At 42.8% G+C, this 15,000-nt stretch overlaps 1 protein-coding gene across 1 annotated transcript in view; it reads left to right on the top strand.

The window, feature by feature from the left end:
* nmbr (neuromedin B receptor) overlaps nt 1–15,000 on the top strand; it is a 34,131-nt gene that overhangs the window by 8,107 nt on the left and 11,024 nt on the right. The window contains 2 exon segments of the mRNA XM_068709137.1: nt 9,067–9,193; nt 10,654–10,869. Of these exon segments, the coding sequence (XP_068565238.1) occupies nt 9,067–9,193; nt 10,654–10,869 (343 nt within the window).

Here is a 15,000-nt window from a genome sequence, read left to right as displayed (position 1 = left end):
AGTTTAAATCAGGAGCTTTACATTTTGAAGAAGCCGTTTTAAACAGCAGCTCTCACACACAGTTTCATCTGAGAGCAGGTTCAATGTTAAAAACGCGTCATTATGTTCCAGAACAAGCCGTGTTTAGGTGTTTTCTATCAGCTGGTTCATGGAAAGATTGTGTTTGTAAAAGTGACCCTGGCCTCCTCCCTCTGTGGACGTTGTGTCCTTTATAGTAACGTCTCAATGTTCCCTCCTCTGCCACTTGAACACGTGGTTCTACTGGACACTGGCTGGAATAAGCGGCGCTGTCACGGCTCTATGGGGGGGGGGGGGGCTCCTGGTTCCAGAGGGCTAAGTGAATGAGTGGTTTTAATTTCCTGACGCGAGTGGAAGCTGCAGAGCTCGGAGGCACCGCCGGGTTTCCTGTTCTCCCGCTTTAGTCTGTTTACCAAACAGGCAGCGACGTCTTCCCCCTAAAACGTCTGTTTCATCAGCCCGCTAACGGGAAACTCATTTCCTGATCGCACAGCTGCGGGTCAGCGATCTGGCCGAGCGTCTGAGCCTGATGGCCCTCTAATGAGCCCCTAACGAGACTCCAGTTGCCCCGAAGGTCCTCGACGAGCTCAACGAGGCTAATGGCTAATGAGTGTAATGATGGGAGCGCTCGCTGCTGCTCGATCCCTTCCTATTGAGATGATGCACACAAACACACGAGCTGACTGCTGCCGGTGGCCGAACCTCTAACGAGGTGGTGAAACGGTGACGGTGCGGCAGACCGACCGCTCCAAACTGGACTCTCAGTAACATCTGGAAGCTTCTGGGTCAGTTCCACAGACTCACGGTGATGTCACTCATTGTTTTGTGGACTGATGTTATGAAGCCTCGAGTTTACGGCCGCCACCATCTTCTTATTGCAGCCAGTGAACAGGAAGTGACCATATATGACGTAAAGACGGCGTATACGTCGCTGGTAGAGACCTGTCAATCAGCCTGTAGCCCCGCCCCTAAATCATCCCCTCTTTATGGTGTGTTTGACTCTAAATGGAGCATAATGTACTAAATGAACATCATGCTGTATTGAAGAAGACTGTAAACTAGAGATTGAGACCATAAACTCATGTTTACAATGTTTACTGAGGGAATAAATCAAGAGAGAAGTAGAGTCATTTTAGACTAGACTTCTATACAACCAGAGGAGTCGCCCCCTGCTGGACACTAGAGAGAATGCAGCTTTAACACGTGGAACTTTGAAGAACTTTAAAGAACCGGAGGTCTAGATATTGAAGTTAACAGAAATTTCTCCTCACTTTTTGTGTTGGGTCGACTTGTTTCTGGCGGTTCGGTCCGGTAGACGAGCTCCCACCAGTTTGATTGTATGCATCATTATAACACGTTCTGGTAGTTAGGGTTGAGGAACCATAGCCAAACAGAAAACAAACAATAAGACAGACATCTATGATGACAACACTGTCTATTATCTAACCAGCTGGTGAGCCATCTGTCCGCCAAATCCATTTTTCCATTTTGAAATCACATTTCTTCTTTCAGCTGTGTCAAGTATTGACAGCAGGAGTTGTGAAGAGGAAATGCACTCTGCTGCTCTGCTTTCTGGAGCGATGGTGGAGCGAAAGGCGGCTTATTGTGAGAAGTGAAGGGTGGTCAGAGGAGACGATGTCAAAGACCACACAAGAAAGAGACTGAAGGAAGAGGAGTGAAGACGGGACGGAAGTAGAGATGTGGGGAGGAACGTGATCGGACTAAAAAGCAATCAATGGAAAGCAGAAAGCAATGAAATTACATTTTTCAGTTTCCTTCTATCTTGATCTTTTTATCCTGATGTCAGACGAGGGGTTATGTTTTCAGGCTGCCCGTTCGTCTGTATGTCCGCTCCATTCTCTCCAACATGTTACCTCGGCAACGTTCCGCCTGGACTCAAAGATGAACTGATCAGATCAAGAATGACTACGCTCACTACGACGTGTAGAAGGCACACGGCCGCGAGGCGTTAGTTCTAGTTGCTTCTGAAGAAAAAGCGGTGAAGACGTGTTCGCGGTGCCACAGGTTGATTCATGAGTCACCGGCCTCGGGCGTTTCTATCACAGGCACCATAATTACATTCTCCTCATGCTGAGAGCTTTGCCGGCACTCTGAGCCGCAATCATGGCTCGGTGACAAAGCCTTTTCTTTTCCTTAAAAACACAAGTTTTTGGGTTGGCACCAGATCGGTAGCTATGGTAGCAGACGTCGATGTGGGCGGAGCCTTTAACCGGAGCGCGTAGACGTGTGAAGAGCCTCCGTCAGTGAATGAAGACGCTTTAACTTCAAGAGGACAGACGTCCGTGTCGTGTCTGAGACTCACACAATGACAGTGTGTCTTTAGTCCTCAGTTCATCACCGACTCTCTACTGCAGACCACGTCCTCTCCGGATGCAGGACTTCCTGTTCTGGGAAACTGTCACTTCTTGATTGCCGGTGAATGTCGGACTCATTCTTCACTCGTAGATACAAACGTAGAATCGACCTGATTTTGCTCCTCCTGTCACATCATGCGTATCCTGTTGATCTCTCAGTCAGCTAACCTGCTGGTTCACTGTAACCTTTCACAGTTTGGGGGAGATGCAGAAGCTTTAGAGGAAACTTATGGAAGTGAAGTCAAACTGCAGCTTCTCTTGTGTTGTGATGTTGTACGGCGTGTTACACAGAGAGCTTCAGAGCTTCAGAGAACACACACGAGAGTCGGACAATCCAGAAAACCATTACGCAAATTTACCAAAATCTCAAGCGTCTCTGCTTCTAAGACCTTTTACCTTTGCTCGATGGTACCGACTACCACGCCGAGTATTTATTACCCATAACTACCCGTCTGTTGCTTCAGCGCCGCGGACTCACCCGCACACTCCACAGTTTATACGTTGCATCAAAGAGCAGATGGCTCAAAGCGCCGTGCGCTGCATTATCCTCTAAAAAGGACGAACGAACAAAATGAGCTGAGAAGAATCAAAAAGACAACGAGAGAAACTAACCTCCATTATAGAGAGGAGGGATTATAATCATCTATAAACTCATACATCATATTCATAAACTACTTCATTACCTTTAGACTAACCCTGTAGAGAAAGAAGTCCAGTTTAAATGTGTTCTAAAGAAACAGAGGTTGACTTTGATTTGGCTGATGAATATTTACTGAAATGAAGATGAAGACTTCCTGTTTGTGACGCATTAATGTCCTCCTTTGTGTAATCTCTAAACATGTAAATAGTGATTTAATCAGTGAACTATTTGTGCTGATTTTATGTTCTGATAACTGACAAAACAATAAACTCCATGTTCCACATCTCAGTCCGTCCAAACCATTTGATCATTTGCTAGTTTAAGTTTAACGGCTCATTTTGTTACAATTAGCCACAAAAAAATGGAATTCAATCAGTTTCTGTGCGAACAGTTGTGATGGACAGCTAATGATGAAAATGAAATATGAAGCTTTATGAATTTAGTCCATTTTGACTTCTTAATTCTCTCTTTGTCTGCTCACCACTTTCATGTAGTGAAACATCTTTTCTCTCTGTCGGCTGTTAAATACTGTCTCTTAGACCAGGTCTGTGTGTGTGTGTGTGTGTGTGTGTGTGTGTGTGTGTGTGTGTGTGTGTGAAGCAGTAGGTGTCGGCTTTCCTTGAATAAATAAATGGTTGAGAAAACATTAAGGGATGAGTCCACCAGGTGTGAGAAAGAGAAGCTCTCCGGAGCTTTTAACGCTTTTAACGCTTTTTCCCTTTTCCCTTTTCGTCTTGTAGGAAACGTTTGACTTTGTGTTTTCTGTGATGCTTTCATGGCCGCCGTGAATCGTCTCATTAAAAGGGAAGTAATCAGCCTGTCCTTCGATTTCCTCCGTAGCCGTCCATCCGATCCGCTTCTCACTGTATCTGAGGACTAAAGGAAGGCCTCCTCACATCTATCCATTAGTGTTGCTTTATGCACAGAACGTGCTTTGAGACACCGCTGAATGGCATGCTGGGTACATTACGGTTCAGAGAACATATGCATGTATACATATATATATATATATATATATATATATATATAAAACATAGTCTATAGCACAGTTCTGCTTGGCTCACAGCTAATGTAGCACACGGTGCCACTGACTTCATTTCCACATGAAAAGTCAAACCGGAGGCTCTAAAGCGCCACAAACCGCTGGGAGACGTCACGGGGACTTGTTGTATAAAGTCTGAAACAGTTCTGTGTGATATCTGAATCTATAACTGAATGAAACGTGAACACATCCATGCTTCTATCAGAGCGAGCTCTATGAGTTCACACTGTTTTTAAATCACTTAAAGCAGCGACGTGTCCGTCTGTCTCACTTCCTGTCTGTGTCTCTCAGCTTTAAGCCCATTGGCTCCCGCTGAAGATGTGAGTCTTTAGATAAACTCAAGTGTTTAGAAGCAGCTGCTGTCTGTAGTTTGATCAAACAAACAGGGGTGCATTTGTTGGGGACTATTTTCAGCGGTGGATTAACCGAAGGGACAACAGTGAGGCTCGCTGATGTGTTCTAGCGGTTCTTTGGAGAACAATAATAGAGAATATCTGCAGACTTTTCCTTGACGTGATCCGTCAAAACAATGCTTGTGACCAGCATCGCCCGTACAAAGGTTGCCCAAAGTGCTGCACATACAGTAGATAAGCAGTCATACAAACAAAGACTGGACTAATAACAGGAAGTGACATTAAAATCAAGACAAACTGACACCCATCACACAAAAGTGCCAAGTTAAGATCAAACATTGGTAAGCTGGGTGACAACCTAATATGAAGGGGAAGGTGGTTCCAGAGCGACAGAGAAGGACCGGTCTAGAAGGCCTAGAAGCTGTTGGAGAGATCGTAGTGATGGAGGTGGGGTATAGGGCAGCAGCAGGTCGGACAGACAGATGACTTCTGTCCTCTACAGGTAGCCAATGGAGGGGTTTGAAGATCGGTGAAATGTGTTGTACCAGTTAAAAGTCTCGCTGCAGAGTTCTGCACCACCTGAAGGTGTGATAGAAGTTTTTAGAGAATTACAAGAGTCCAGCCTGGAGGTGATAAAAGCATGGATCACTTTCTCCAGGTCCTCTGACGATGCTTTTATGGAAACAGATCTCTGCCTGCCTCATGTTCAGTTATTTACTGATGCGTTTCCTCATTATTTTGGAAAAAAAGAAATATTTGCAATTTACTAGTATATAAATGTATTTGGTAGGAGACTTAAATAAGAGATCTGAATAAGGTTTGTATGGTTATGACCCTTTTCTCGTATTAATGAGCTATGAAGTCATCATTATGAATCTGTGATGGTTTTCTGTGATGAAAGTATGAACAAAGCTTCTAATGAGCAATCTGACATCAATAGATAGATAGATAGATAGATAGATAGATAGATAGATCTATAGATAGATAGATAGATAGATAGATCTATAGATAGATAGATAGATAGATAGATAGATAGATAGATAGATAGATAGATAGATAGATAGATAGATAGATACTTTAGTTCTCTGGAAAACTTCTGCCGAGCAGAATCGGCTGTTTTCCATCCAGTGTCGAGAAGGCTGCAAGTAGTGGAAGTGAAGCAGCGGTTTGTTCTATTTGAGGGGACATGCAGCGTTATTATTGTGAGCGTTGGGACAGATGCAGACAGATGATAGCGGCCCTGGAACGGAGGCACACGATGCAGCTTTTCAGCTCGTAAATCACTGCTGCTGTCACTTGGTGCATATTGTTTTTAGGGAACATTCAGTCTTAATACGTGAAATAAAAGCTGCACTGGCTTTGGTCTCTTAGTTTGAATGAAAGGAGAACTTAAAGCTGTAGCATACAATGATATTTCAGACATCAGTGCTCTTCTTCTTTCTCTCTTTCCTGTTTCAACTGTCCACATACTTTTGGCCATATAGTGTACTCCAAACCCTCCTGCTTGGATGAATCTTCGTTGCCTCCATTGTTGCCCATACGTGCTGTAAATCACTGGCAATATTTGCTCCAGACTTTCCCTCATAAAGTTACATTTTTAACTGAAAAATACCTGCATCAGCCTGGACTTCATGTGCAAAAGTATACTACTCTCGCTCCTACATGACATAAATAATCAATAACTCGTGACATCAATAAAACATCAGTGTGAGGTGATTTATGGGTGAGATGTAGTCGACTCTAAGCCTGGACGGATCAGACCTCGTTCTGACCCTGTTTGTGTCTCTGAGTAAAATAGAGCAGGAAGAGGAACTAAACTGCAATCTGAAGATAGACAGATATAAGATCTGGAAACAGTCAGAGTTACATAAACACGGTTTGTGATAGAAGAGGGCTCGCTATACTTTACGCTCTTTATCCCTCTTTCAACAATAACTGTGTTAACAGAGTTTTATTCACACGTGAAACAGTCTGAAGAGATTCTAATGTCTAACGTCTCGTGTCACATGAACACTGCTGGACTTGATGTTGAGTTAGTTTCAGTGAGTCTGGATCATGATTGGACTAAATATGGAGTTAGTCTCTCTCTGCAGTCTGCTCACTGGTCAGATTGAAGAGCTTTAAACTGTCCTTTATTCCAACAGTCTCACAGCAGTTCAGTTAAACAGTCACGAAAGGCAATCTTTAGACAACTAAACCAACAGCTAGGTTTAAGCAACTAAACCAACAGCTAGGTTTAATCAACTAAACCAACAGCTAGGTTTAGACAACTAAACCAACAGATAGGTTTAATCAACTAAACCAACAGCTAGGTTTAGACAACTAAACCAACAGCTAGGTTTAGACAACTAAACCAACAGTTAGGTTTAGACAACTAAACCAACAATTAGGGTTAAGCAACTAAACCAACAGTTAGGTTTAGATAACTAAACCAACAGTTAGGTTTAAGCAACTAAACCAACAGTTAGGTTTAGATAACTAAACCAACAGTTAGGTTTAGACAACTAAACCAACAATTAGGGTTAAGCAACTAAACCAACAGTTAGGTTTAGACAACTAAACCAACAATTAGGGTTAAGCAACTAAACCAACAGTTAGGTTTAGATAACTGAACCAACAGTTAGGTTTAAGCAACTAAACCAGCAGTTAGGTTTAAGCAACTAAACCAACAGTTAGGTTTATGTTTGGTTTAGTTCATTGTTTCTTCCATCTACTAAAGTCAAGAAGACATTAGTAAAGAGATGGAAGCATCAGAGACATGGAGACATAAAGTCCTGTCACACTTACACAGTAACTTAATCTAGTGAAGCGTCTCACTGACATTCACTTCTCTTTTATCTGTATTTTCACAAGCAGCAACAAAACAAGCCACCGATAAAAGAGGAAACATGGAGAATAACAAAATAAATTGTTTATTGACTGACAGTCAATACACCATTTCAAGGAATGCAGAATCAGATATGAATTGAACCTTAAGATGAAAACCTTTTTCATTATCCTAGAGTTCCACTCATGCTGAAGTCTGTAAATAGAGATGGACGGCCTACAGGCTAAATACTAGACTGTAGCCTGCTGTGGACTTTTCTTTTTAAACCAACATGTAACCCTCATTAGTCACATCAGATGAACTGATGTGACTAATGAGGAATTTAAAAAGCAGCTCTATGATTACATGAAAAGAATAATTATGGTCAGAGTGACAAATTCCTATTGTTTCCTCTCTTTGTCCTCCAGCCTGCTGCAGTTTCTCATTAACTAACAAAGAGCCTGGAGCGCTAATGCTGTCACATGAAAAATTATAGAATTATTACATGATTTATATTTGGTTTCAGTCCAGAAAGTCTGAAATTATGGGTATGAAGGGGTCATTTCATAATGGTTCTCACTCATTAATTAACGTGGCAGCCTTTTGAGGTCTAATTTAATCTGTTTATTCATAGATCCATGTTGAACGTCTCACTGTGTGCTGCCAAATAATTACATAACATAATATTATAGGATAGAATAAAAGTCTGCTGCCGCCTTCAGTCCCTCAGCATCACATGGAGCAGACTTTCTCTCGTATAGATTTTGGGAGGAGGTCACAGGTAGATGATGAGGGTTCAGTGCTGCTGCACACTGCAGCAATGCAGGTGTTCCTTCTTCTGAGGTCTGTGCTCAATAAACAGGCTGAAGGATGAGTCACGCATTACAATTCATTCACCTCAATGCAGCCGGGTCTGTGGATCCTTTAGTTATTCATTTATTTGGACAATGCTCATTAATCAACATTATTGTAAATGTGCCGAATAACTGCAACTGGAATCTGTTTTCATATAATGTTTGTGGCTATATTCACTCAGAGTAACCCACTGTCCTTCATGTATAAGCATGTAATCAATGTGTATCTATCCACTTCATCATGAGCCAGGTCAGGAGGTATGAAGAGGGACAAAGTCCAGCTAGGGAGGAGGTTGAACTCACAAGTCAATGCTGAATTATTTGTTACGTAACTTAAGTAAAACCACTTCCAGTTATTTTAACTCAAGCCACCACCTTTCTCTGAACCCAACCAATGCGCTGGCTGCCTAAATGCCACAGTGGTTTGTGCAGGCGCACCGATTCCTCATGTGTTTTGCTCATGACATTTGAGGAGAAACGCACAAAAATAAAATAGTCTTTTGTAATCTGTGTTAATTTCGGGGTTGAGTTCGACATGTAAATTTAACGTTCTGAAGGAACAGAGAACCAGAGAGTTAAAACAGTGAAAAGACAAAACTGCTCAGTTTTATGACCTAATTCAGAAAAAGACCGTATTCCTACTAAAGATGTCTGATGAAAATTAATATTCCACTAATATTTCTGTTATGTCCAAAGAATGCTCCTAAAACCTGAATAATGTCAAAATATTTTTATATATATTTATATTATTAGAAACTATCCTGAATAAAAGTAGAATATTAGTGTGTATGTAAACAAAGTCAGTGGTACAAACATGTCTCTTAAACTGTGAACTTGTCCATTAAGTTCAAAGAGTCTCACACTCACACTAGCTCCTCCCCCCTGAGTGGCTGTTACATTCAGATGACATGTTGAGTTTTTAACAGGATGTTATGTCCCTCTGTAGACGTCTGACGGACGTCTCTCTGTCTCCATCAGGTACAAGGCCATCGTGAACCCGATGGACATCCAGACGTCCAGCGCCGTCTTCTGGACGTGTCTGAAGGCCGTGTCCATCTGGCTGCTGTCCGTCCTGCTGGCTGTTCCTGAAGCCATTTTCTCTCAAGTTGTCTCCATGCAGGTATAATACAGACACATGTACTACTGTAGTACTATTGTAGTACTACAACAACCACTGAGTAAAGTACTGTAGCCACGCCCTCCATCCATCTCACTCTCTGTGAGAACCTTCAGTGTCACATAATCACAGCCATGTCATCTGCATATTGTTTGACTTTGTTCTTTCTTCTCTATGTAAAATCTGTACTTGCTTCCTCTTTTGTAAACAATTCTTAATGTTTAATGAGTTAGATCCATCAATTATGAGCTTTGTTATATCTACCAAATTAAAACAAGCTATAGCCCACTGGTGGTATATCAATATCCACCGATTATTATTAATTAACTGTAAAAAGTAAAGTTCTCTCTATTTTGCTCTTTGTTTTTAAATCACTGAACAGTAAAGTTGACAGATGAATTATGAATTAAAGTCACAACACTGCAGAGTGAATCCAGCCAACAGAACACGTGATGTTTGTCACCTTGTGTGCTCTCAGACTGGATGTTCATCATCCATCACTTCCTGCTGAAGGCTCATCTCTGGTTCAGACTAACTCCCCCGTCAGCGATAAACTGTGTTACTGTCAGATTTATGAATGAGCAGCGCTGCCATTTTACTCCACAATCTGTTCTATGCTCTCTGATGTGTTGTCTCCTCTCTCCTCTGTCCTTCTGTTTCTCCTCCTCCACTTTTTCATCTTCTCCTTCTATGTTCGCATCTTTCCATCTTCCCTCTTTCCTTCGTCCTTGTTTCCTTTCTTCTTCTGTTTGTTTACTCCTCTCATCTCCTCCCCACTATCTTGTCTTATCCTCCCTCTTCCTCTTCTCTGCTTCTTGCCTCCTCTTTATTTTTCTCTTTTCTGTACTCCCTCTTCACCTTTTCTCATTCATTTCTTACTTTCTCCTCTTTTCATCACTCTTCCTTGTTTCCCCCTCTGTCCTCCATCCTCCTTTTCTTTCTTCTCCTTTTCATTCACCTCTCCTCTTGTTTCTTTCATCCCTCCTCCTCTGTTCTCTCCATCTTTGTCCTTTCCACCAACTTTTTTCACATTCTCTCTACTCTCCCATGTTTTCTCCTTATTTCCTCACCTCCCCTCATCCTCCTCCTTTCCTCACCTTGTTTCCTCTCCTCCTCCCCACTTCTTCTTTCCTTTCTTCTTCTCCTCTCCTCCTCCCTACTTCTTGTTTCCTTTCTTCCTCTCCTCTTCTCTCCTTCCCTCTCCCCTCCTCTCCTCCCTACTCCTGATTTCCTCTCCTCCTCCCTACTCCTGGTTTCCTCTCCTCCTGCATACTTCTTGTTTCCTTTCTTCCTCTCCTCTTCTCTCCTTCCCTCCCCCCTCCTCTCCTCCCTACTCCTGGTTTCCTCTCCTCCTGCATACTTCTTGTTTCCTTTCTTCCTCTCCTCTTCTCTCCTTCCCTCTCCCCTCCTCTCCTCCCTACTCCTGGTTTCCTCTCCTCCCCCCTCAGGGTCACAGAGACTACACTAACGTCACCTTTGTGAACTGCGTTCCTTACCCGCTGTCCAATCAGATGCATCCTAAGATCCACTCTGTGATGATCTTCCTGGTTTACTTCCTGATTCCTCTGACCATCATCTCGGTGTATTATTACCACATCGCCCGCACGCTCGTCAAGAGCGCCCACGACATGCCGGGGGAGGTCAGCGAACACACCAAGAGACAGGTGAGGATGATCACATGACTCACCTCACATCTCACCTGCTGTGTCTGAGGCTCTGTGATTCTAATAGAGTGGAAACGTGACAATTTAAAAAAGGAGCAGATCACCACAAGCTGATCTTCACTGGGATTTAATGTCCACACGCAGCCAGCAGATGTTACTTCCTGACTGCGTTCACAGCAGTTTGTGGTGACAGCATCTCAAACCATGAGATATGGAGGAAACCATAAATAGTTCCACTTTACTTCAGAGACATCTTTCTGACTCTGATCAGTAATGAAGGCTTCAAATCCAGAACGGACCATTTTGAATGAGTCTGTCCTCCTGCATGAGACATTGAGGAGCTGCTGTTCGTCTCTCGTGTGAAGTGAAACAGATCATTAGTGAGTCGCGCTGGAACGTCTGAAGGTCTGCTGCTTGTAGTTCTTAGGATGAGACGACAGCGGCTGCATTTAAACTAGCTTGAGGGAGTTCACAGTTGTCTTTTATAAAGTTTAAAAAGTGTAACGCCGTCACAGATACAAGTGAAACAACCTGCGTGACATTTCTAACTCTTGCAAACGATGAACAGTCTGACGGGATCGACTCTGAAGCTCTTTGCACCGACACCTCCCACTGCTGCAGAGCGCTGTGGAGGGTCGGCTCACTTTACACCGAGGAGGAGGAGTAGTAGGAGGAGGAGGAGGTCATGGTACTGGTCTTTATAATCTCTTTTGGCCGGATGATGATGATGATGATGATGATGATGAAAAGCTTGAGTTGTGCTTCAGGAGAAGAAACCGGAGAGAGAAGGTAGACCGAGCGGAGAACAAACCTGTAATTTAGTGATTTAATGAAATGTTTGAGTCTTATGAACACATGAGGGTTGGGCACGTCTTGTGGTGACACGGAAATAGAGAAACCAATCAACTCCAGAATCAGCTGCTTGGCGTCCTTTGTTCATTGTTGAGCGAATAGAAAAAAGTCAAAATGTCTGCGTCGCATCACTCCAGTAGATACTAGTAGTACTGATGCACCCTCCTACGACACTTCCTGGCTGCACCTGATTGGATGAACACGTTCACTCGTGGGTTAGCTCAACGTCTTCTCGCGTGAGAAGACGTTGTTTCTCGTTTTATACTTCCTGGTTCATGATTACGTAGACAACAACAGATTCTGTGGGATATCTACGAGTTACGGCGCATCATCAGCTGTAGGTAAAGCTACTTCAGACTTGGACTCGAGCTAGTCTCAGCAGGTGAAGCTAGTTATTATACTTTGACTTTCTTTTCTCAGACTCCATTAACTGGAGGCTTCATCCTAAAATAAAAAGCACTTTTGTCCTGAAGGGAAGCTCATCTCGGTGACTCTGCTGCAGCCGCTGTGGCTCTGCGGGTCTGAAAGGACACTTTGCAGTGAAGTTGACCCGGATGAACTCGGGGTTAATGGAGAGTCTCCGACTAACAAACGGTGAATCAACTCGTGACGTCGAGAGCCGAGAGAGGAGGAGGCTCATCAGAGACGCTCGCTGAGCCGTGAAAACACTCTGCTGGTCGGTCGGTGTGAAGCACGGACGTCTGTTTCATCCTGCAGCTGCAGGGGAAACCCTCTCTGTCTGTGCCAAACGCATTCATATTAATAAGCAGTGGACACACATAAGTGAGTGTGTAAAGATCACGGAGAGCAAGATAAACTAAAGCATATGGACACATGTATGCGGACGTCTTTACATACTTTTTCAGGCTGTTCTCCTCCAGCATTCGTAGCAATACCTACGAAAAAACACCGTGATCATGAACCAGGAAGTATAAAGACCATGAGATCACACACCGGGCGGCAGGAAGTGGAGGTGGATGGGTCCAACAAACCATGAGCCATGAGACCGCTGTCCTCCACGTTCATCAATAAGTGTTCTTTGTCTCCCGACGACTGCTGGGTTTGTCCTCTCAATAATTCTTCAGAATTTCCAGGAAACTTTCCACAACAAATTACAGAAACATAAAAATGAAGTGAAAACAAAGCTTTTCCCAGTGTGGAGGCGTCTGCATGGAAGCAGCACATTGTTTAAAACCATTTGAACAGCTGATACTGAATAGATTGTTACGGCCAAACATCTATTATCTCCTCCATGTCATCCTCCCTCTACGTCTAATTCATCTCATTACAGTTGAATCCATCGATGTCTCCTCTTGGGCGGGGGGGGGGGGGGGGGGGGGGTGGTTATCAGTGCTTTCTTAGATGAGAAAAGCCTCTTTTCGCTGTTCGTCCGTATCTCCACATCTCTGTGGGTCCGGAGCCAATTGCTACATTAACTGCAGATGCCCACGTCAATAGCAAACACAGTATTCATTATGTTCCCAGAGATAAGAAACAAATTAGAGAGCACACACACACACACACACACACACACACACACACACACACACACATCACACACACACACACACACACACACACACACTCACACACACACGCACACGCACACGCACACGCACACACACACGCGCGCGCACACACACACGCACACACACACACACACACACACACACACACACACACACACACACACACTCACGCACACACACACGCACACACACACGCACACGCACACGCACACGCACACACACACGCGCGCGCACACACACACACACACACACACACACACACACACACACACATACAGGCACACACACACACACACGCACGCTTTGCTCAGTCCACCAGCTGGTCTCAAACCGAGCCTGTCTGCTGCTGAGCAGGTGGAACACAGCGTACCTGAGCAGGTAGAGTGGCTTCGTCAGTCGGTCTGTTACCGAGAGCGAGCCGTGGTACGGAGTCCTCGTCAGTTTAACGTCATATGTTTGGAAAACTTTACTTCGAGTTTTCACTTCCAACCTAGACTTTAGTTTCTGAGCAGCAGCAGCAGCAGCAGCAGCAGCAGTGTGGCTTGAGTCAACTCAAGTGACATCTGACTGACAGCTGCAGGATTCAACATAATGGTTTGCACAAGCAGAAGCTGACTGAAAGCTGACGTCAGTGGAGGTGATGCAGGAGGATGCTGCAGTCACCAGTGAGGGCTGGAGGAAGGAACTTCTCTACTCTGAAACTGTTTAGACAAAACCAACTTAGTTGTGTTCAGGAAGAACACCGTGGTTGTGCATAAAATAACCACATAAACAAGGTAACATAACCACATAAACAACGTAAAATAATCACATAAACAACGTAACATAACCACATAAACAACGTAAAATAAGAACATAAACAACGTAACATAACCACATAAACAACGTAAAATAACAACATAAACAACGTAAAATAACCACATAAACAACGTAAAATAACAAAGTATAATAACAACATAAACAACGTAAAATAACCACATAAACAACGTAAAATAACAACGTATAATAACAACATAAACAACGTAAAATAACCACATAAACAACGTAAAATAACAACATAAACAACGTAACATAACCACATAAACAACGTAACATAACCACATAAACAACGTAACATAACCACATAAACAACGTAAAATAACAACATAAACAACGTAACATAACAACATAAACAACATAAACAACGTAAAATAACCACATAAACAACGTAACATAACCACATAAACAACGTAACATAACCACATAAACAACGTAACATAACCACATAAACAACGTAACATAACCACATAAACAACGTAACATAACCACATAAACAACGTAACATAACCACATAAACAACGTAACATAACCACATAAACAACGTAAAATAACAACATAAACAACGTAACATAACCACATAAACAACGTAACATAACCACATAAACAACGTAAAATAACAACATAAACAACGTAACATAACCACATAAACAACGTAACATAACAACATAAACAACGTAAAATAACCACATAAACAACGTAAAAAATAACCACATAAACAACGTAACATAACCACATAAACAACGTAAAATAACAACATAAACAACGTAAAATAACCACATAAACAACGTAACATAACCACATAAACAACGTAAAATAACAACATAAACAACGTAACATAACCACATAAACAACGTAAAATAACCACATAAACAACGTAACATAACCACATAAACAACGTAAAATAACAACATAAACAATGTAACATAACCAC

Source organism: Cebidichthys violaceus, unplaced genomic scaffold (assembly GCF_023349555.1).
Source record: "Cebidichthys violaceus isolate CVI_PGR_0920_01 unplaced genomic scaffold, fCebVio1.0.p SCAF_14, whole genome shotgun sequence".
Taxonomy (NCBI): domain Eukaryota; kingdom Metazoa; phylum Chordata; class Actinopteri; order Perciformes; family Stichaeidae; genus Cebidichthys; species Cebidichthys violaceus.
This window is presented reverse-complemented; position numbering and strand designations above follow the sequence as displayed.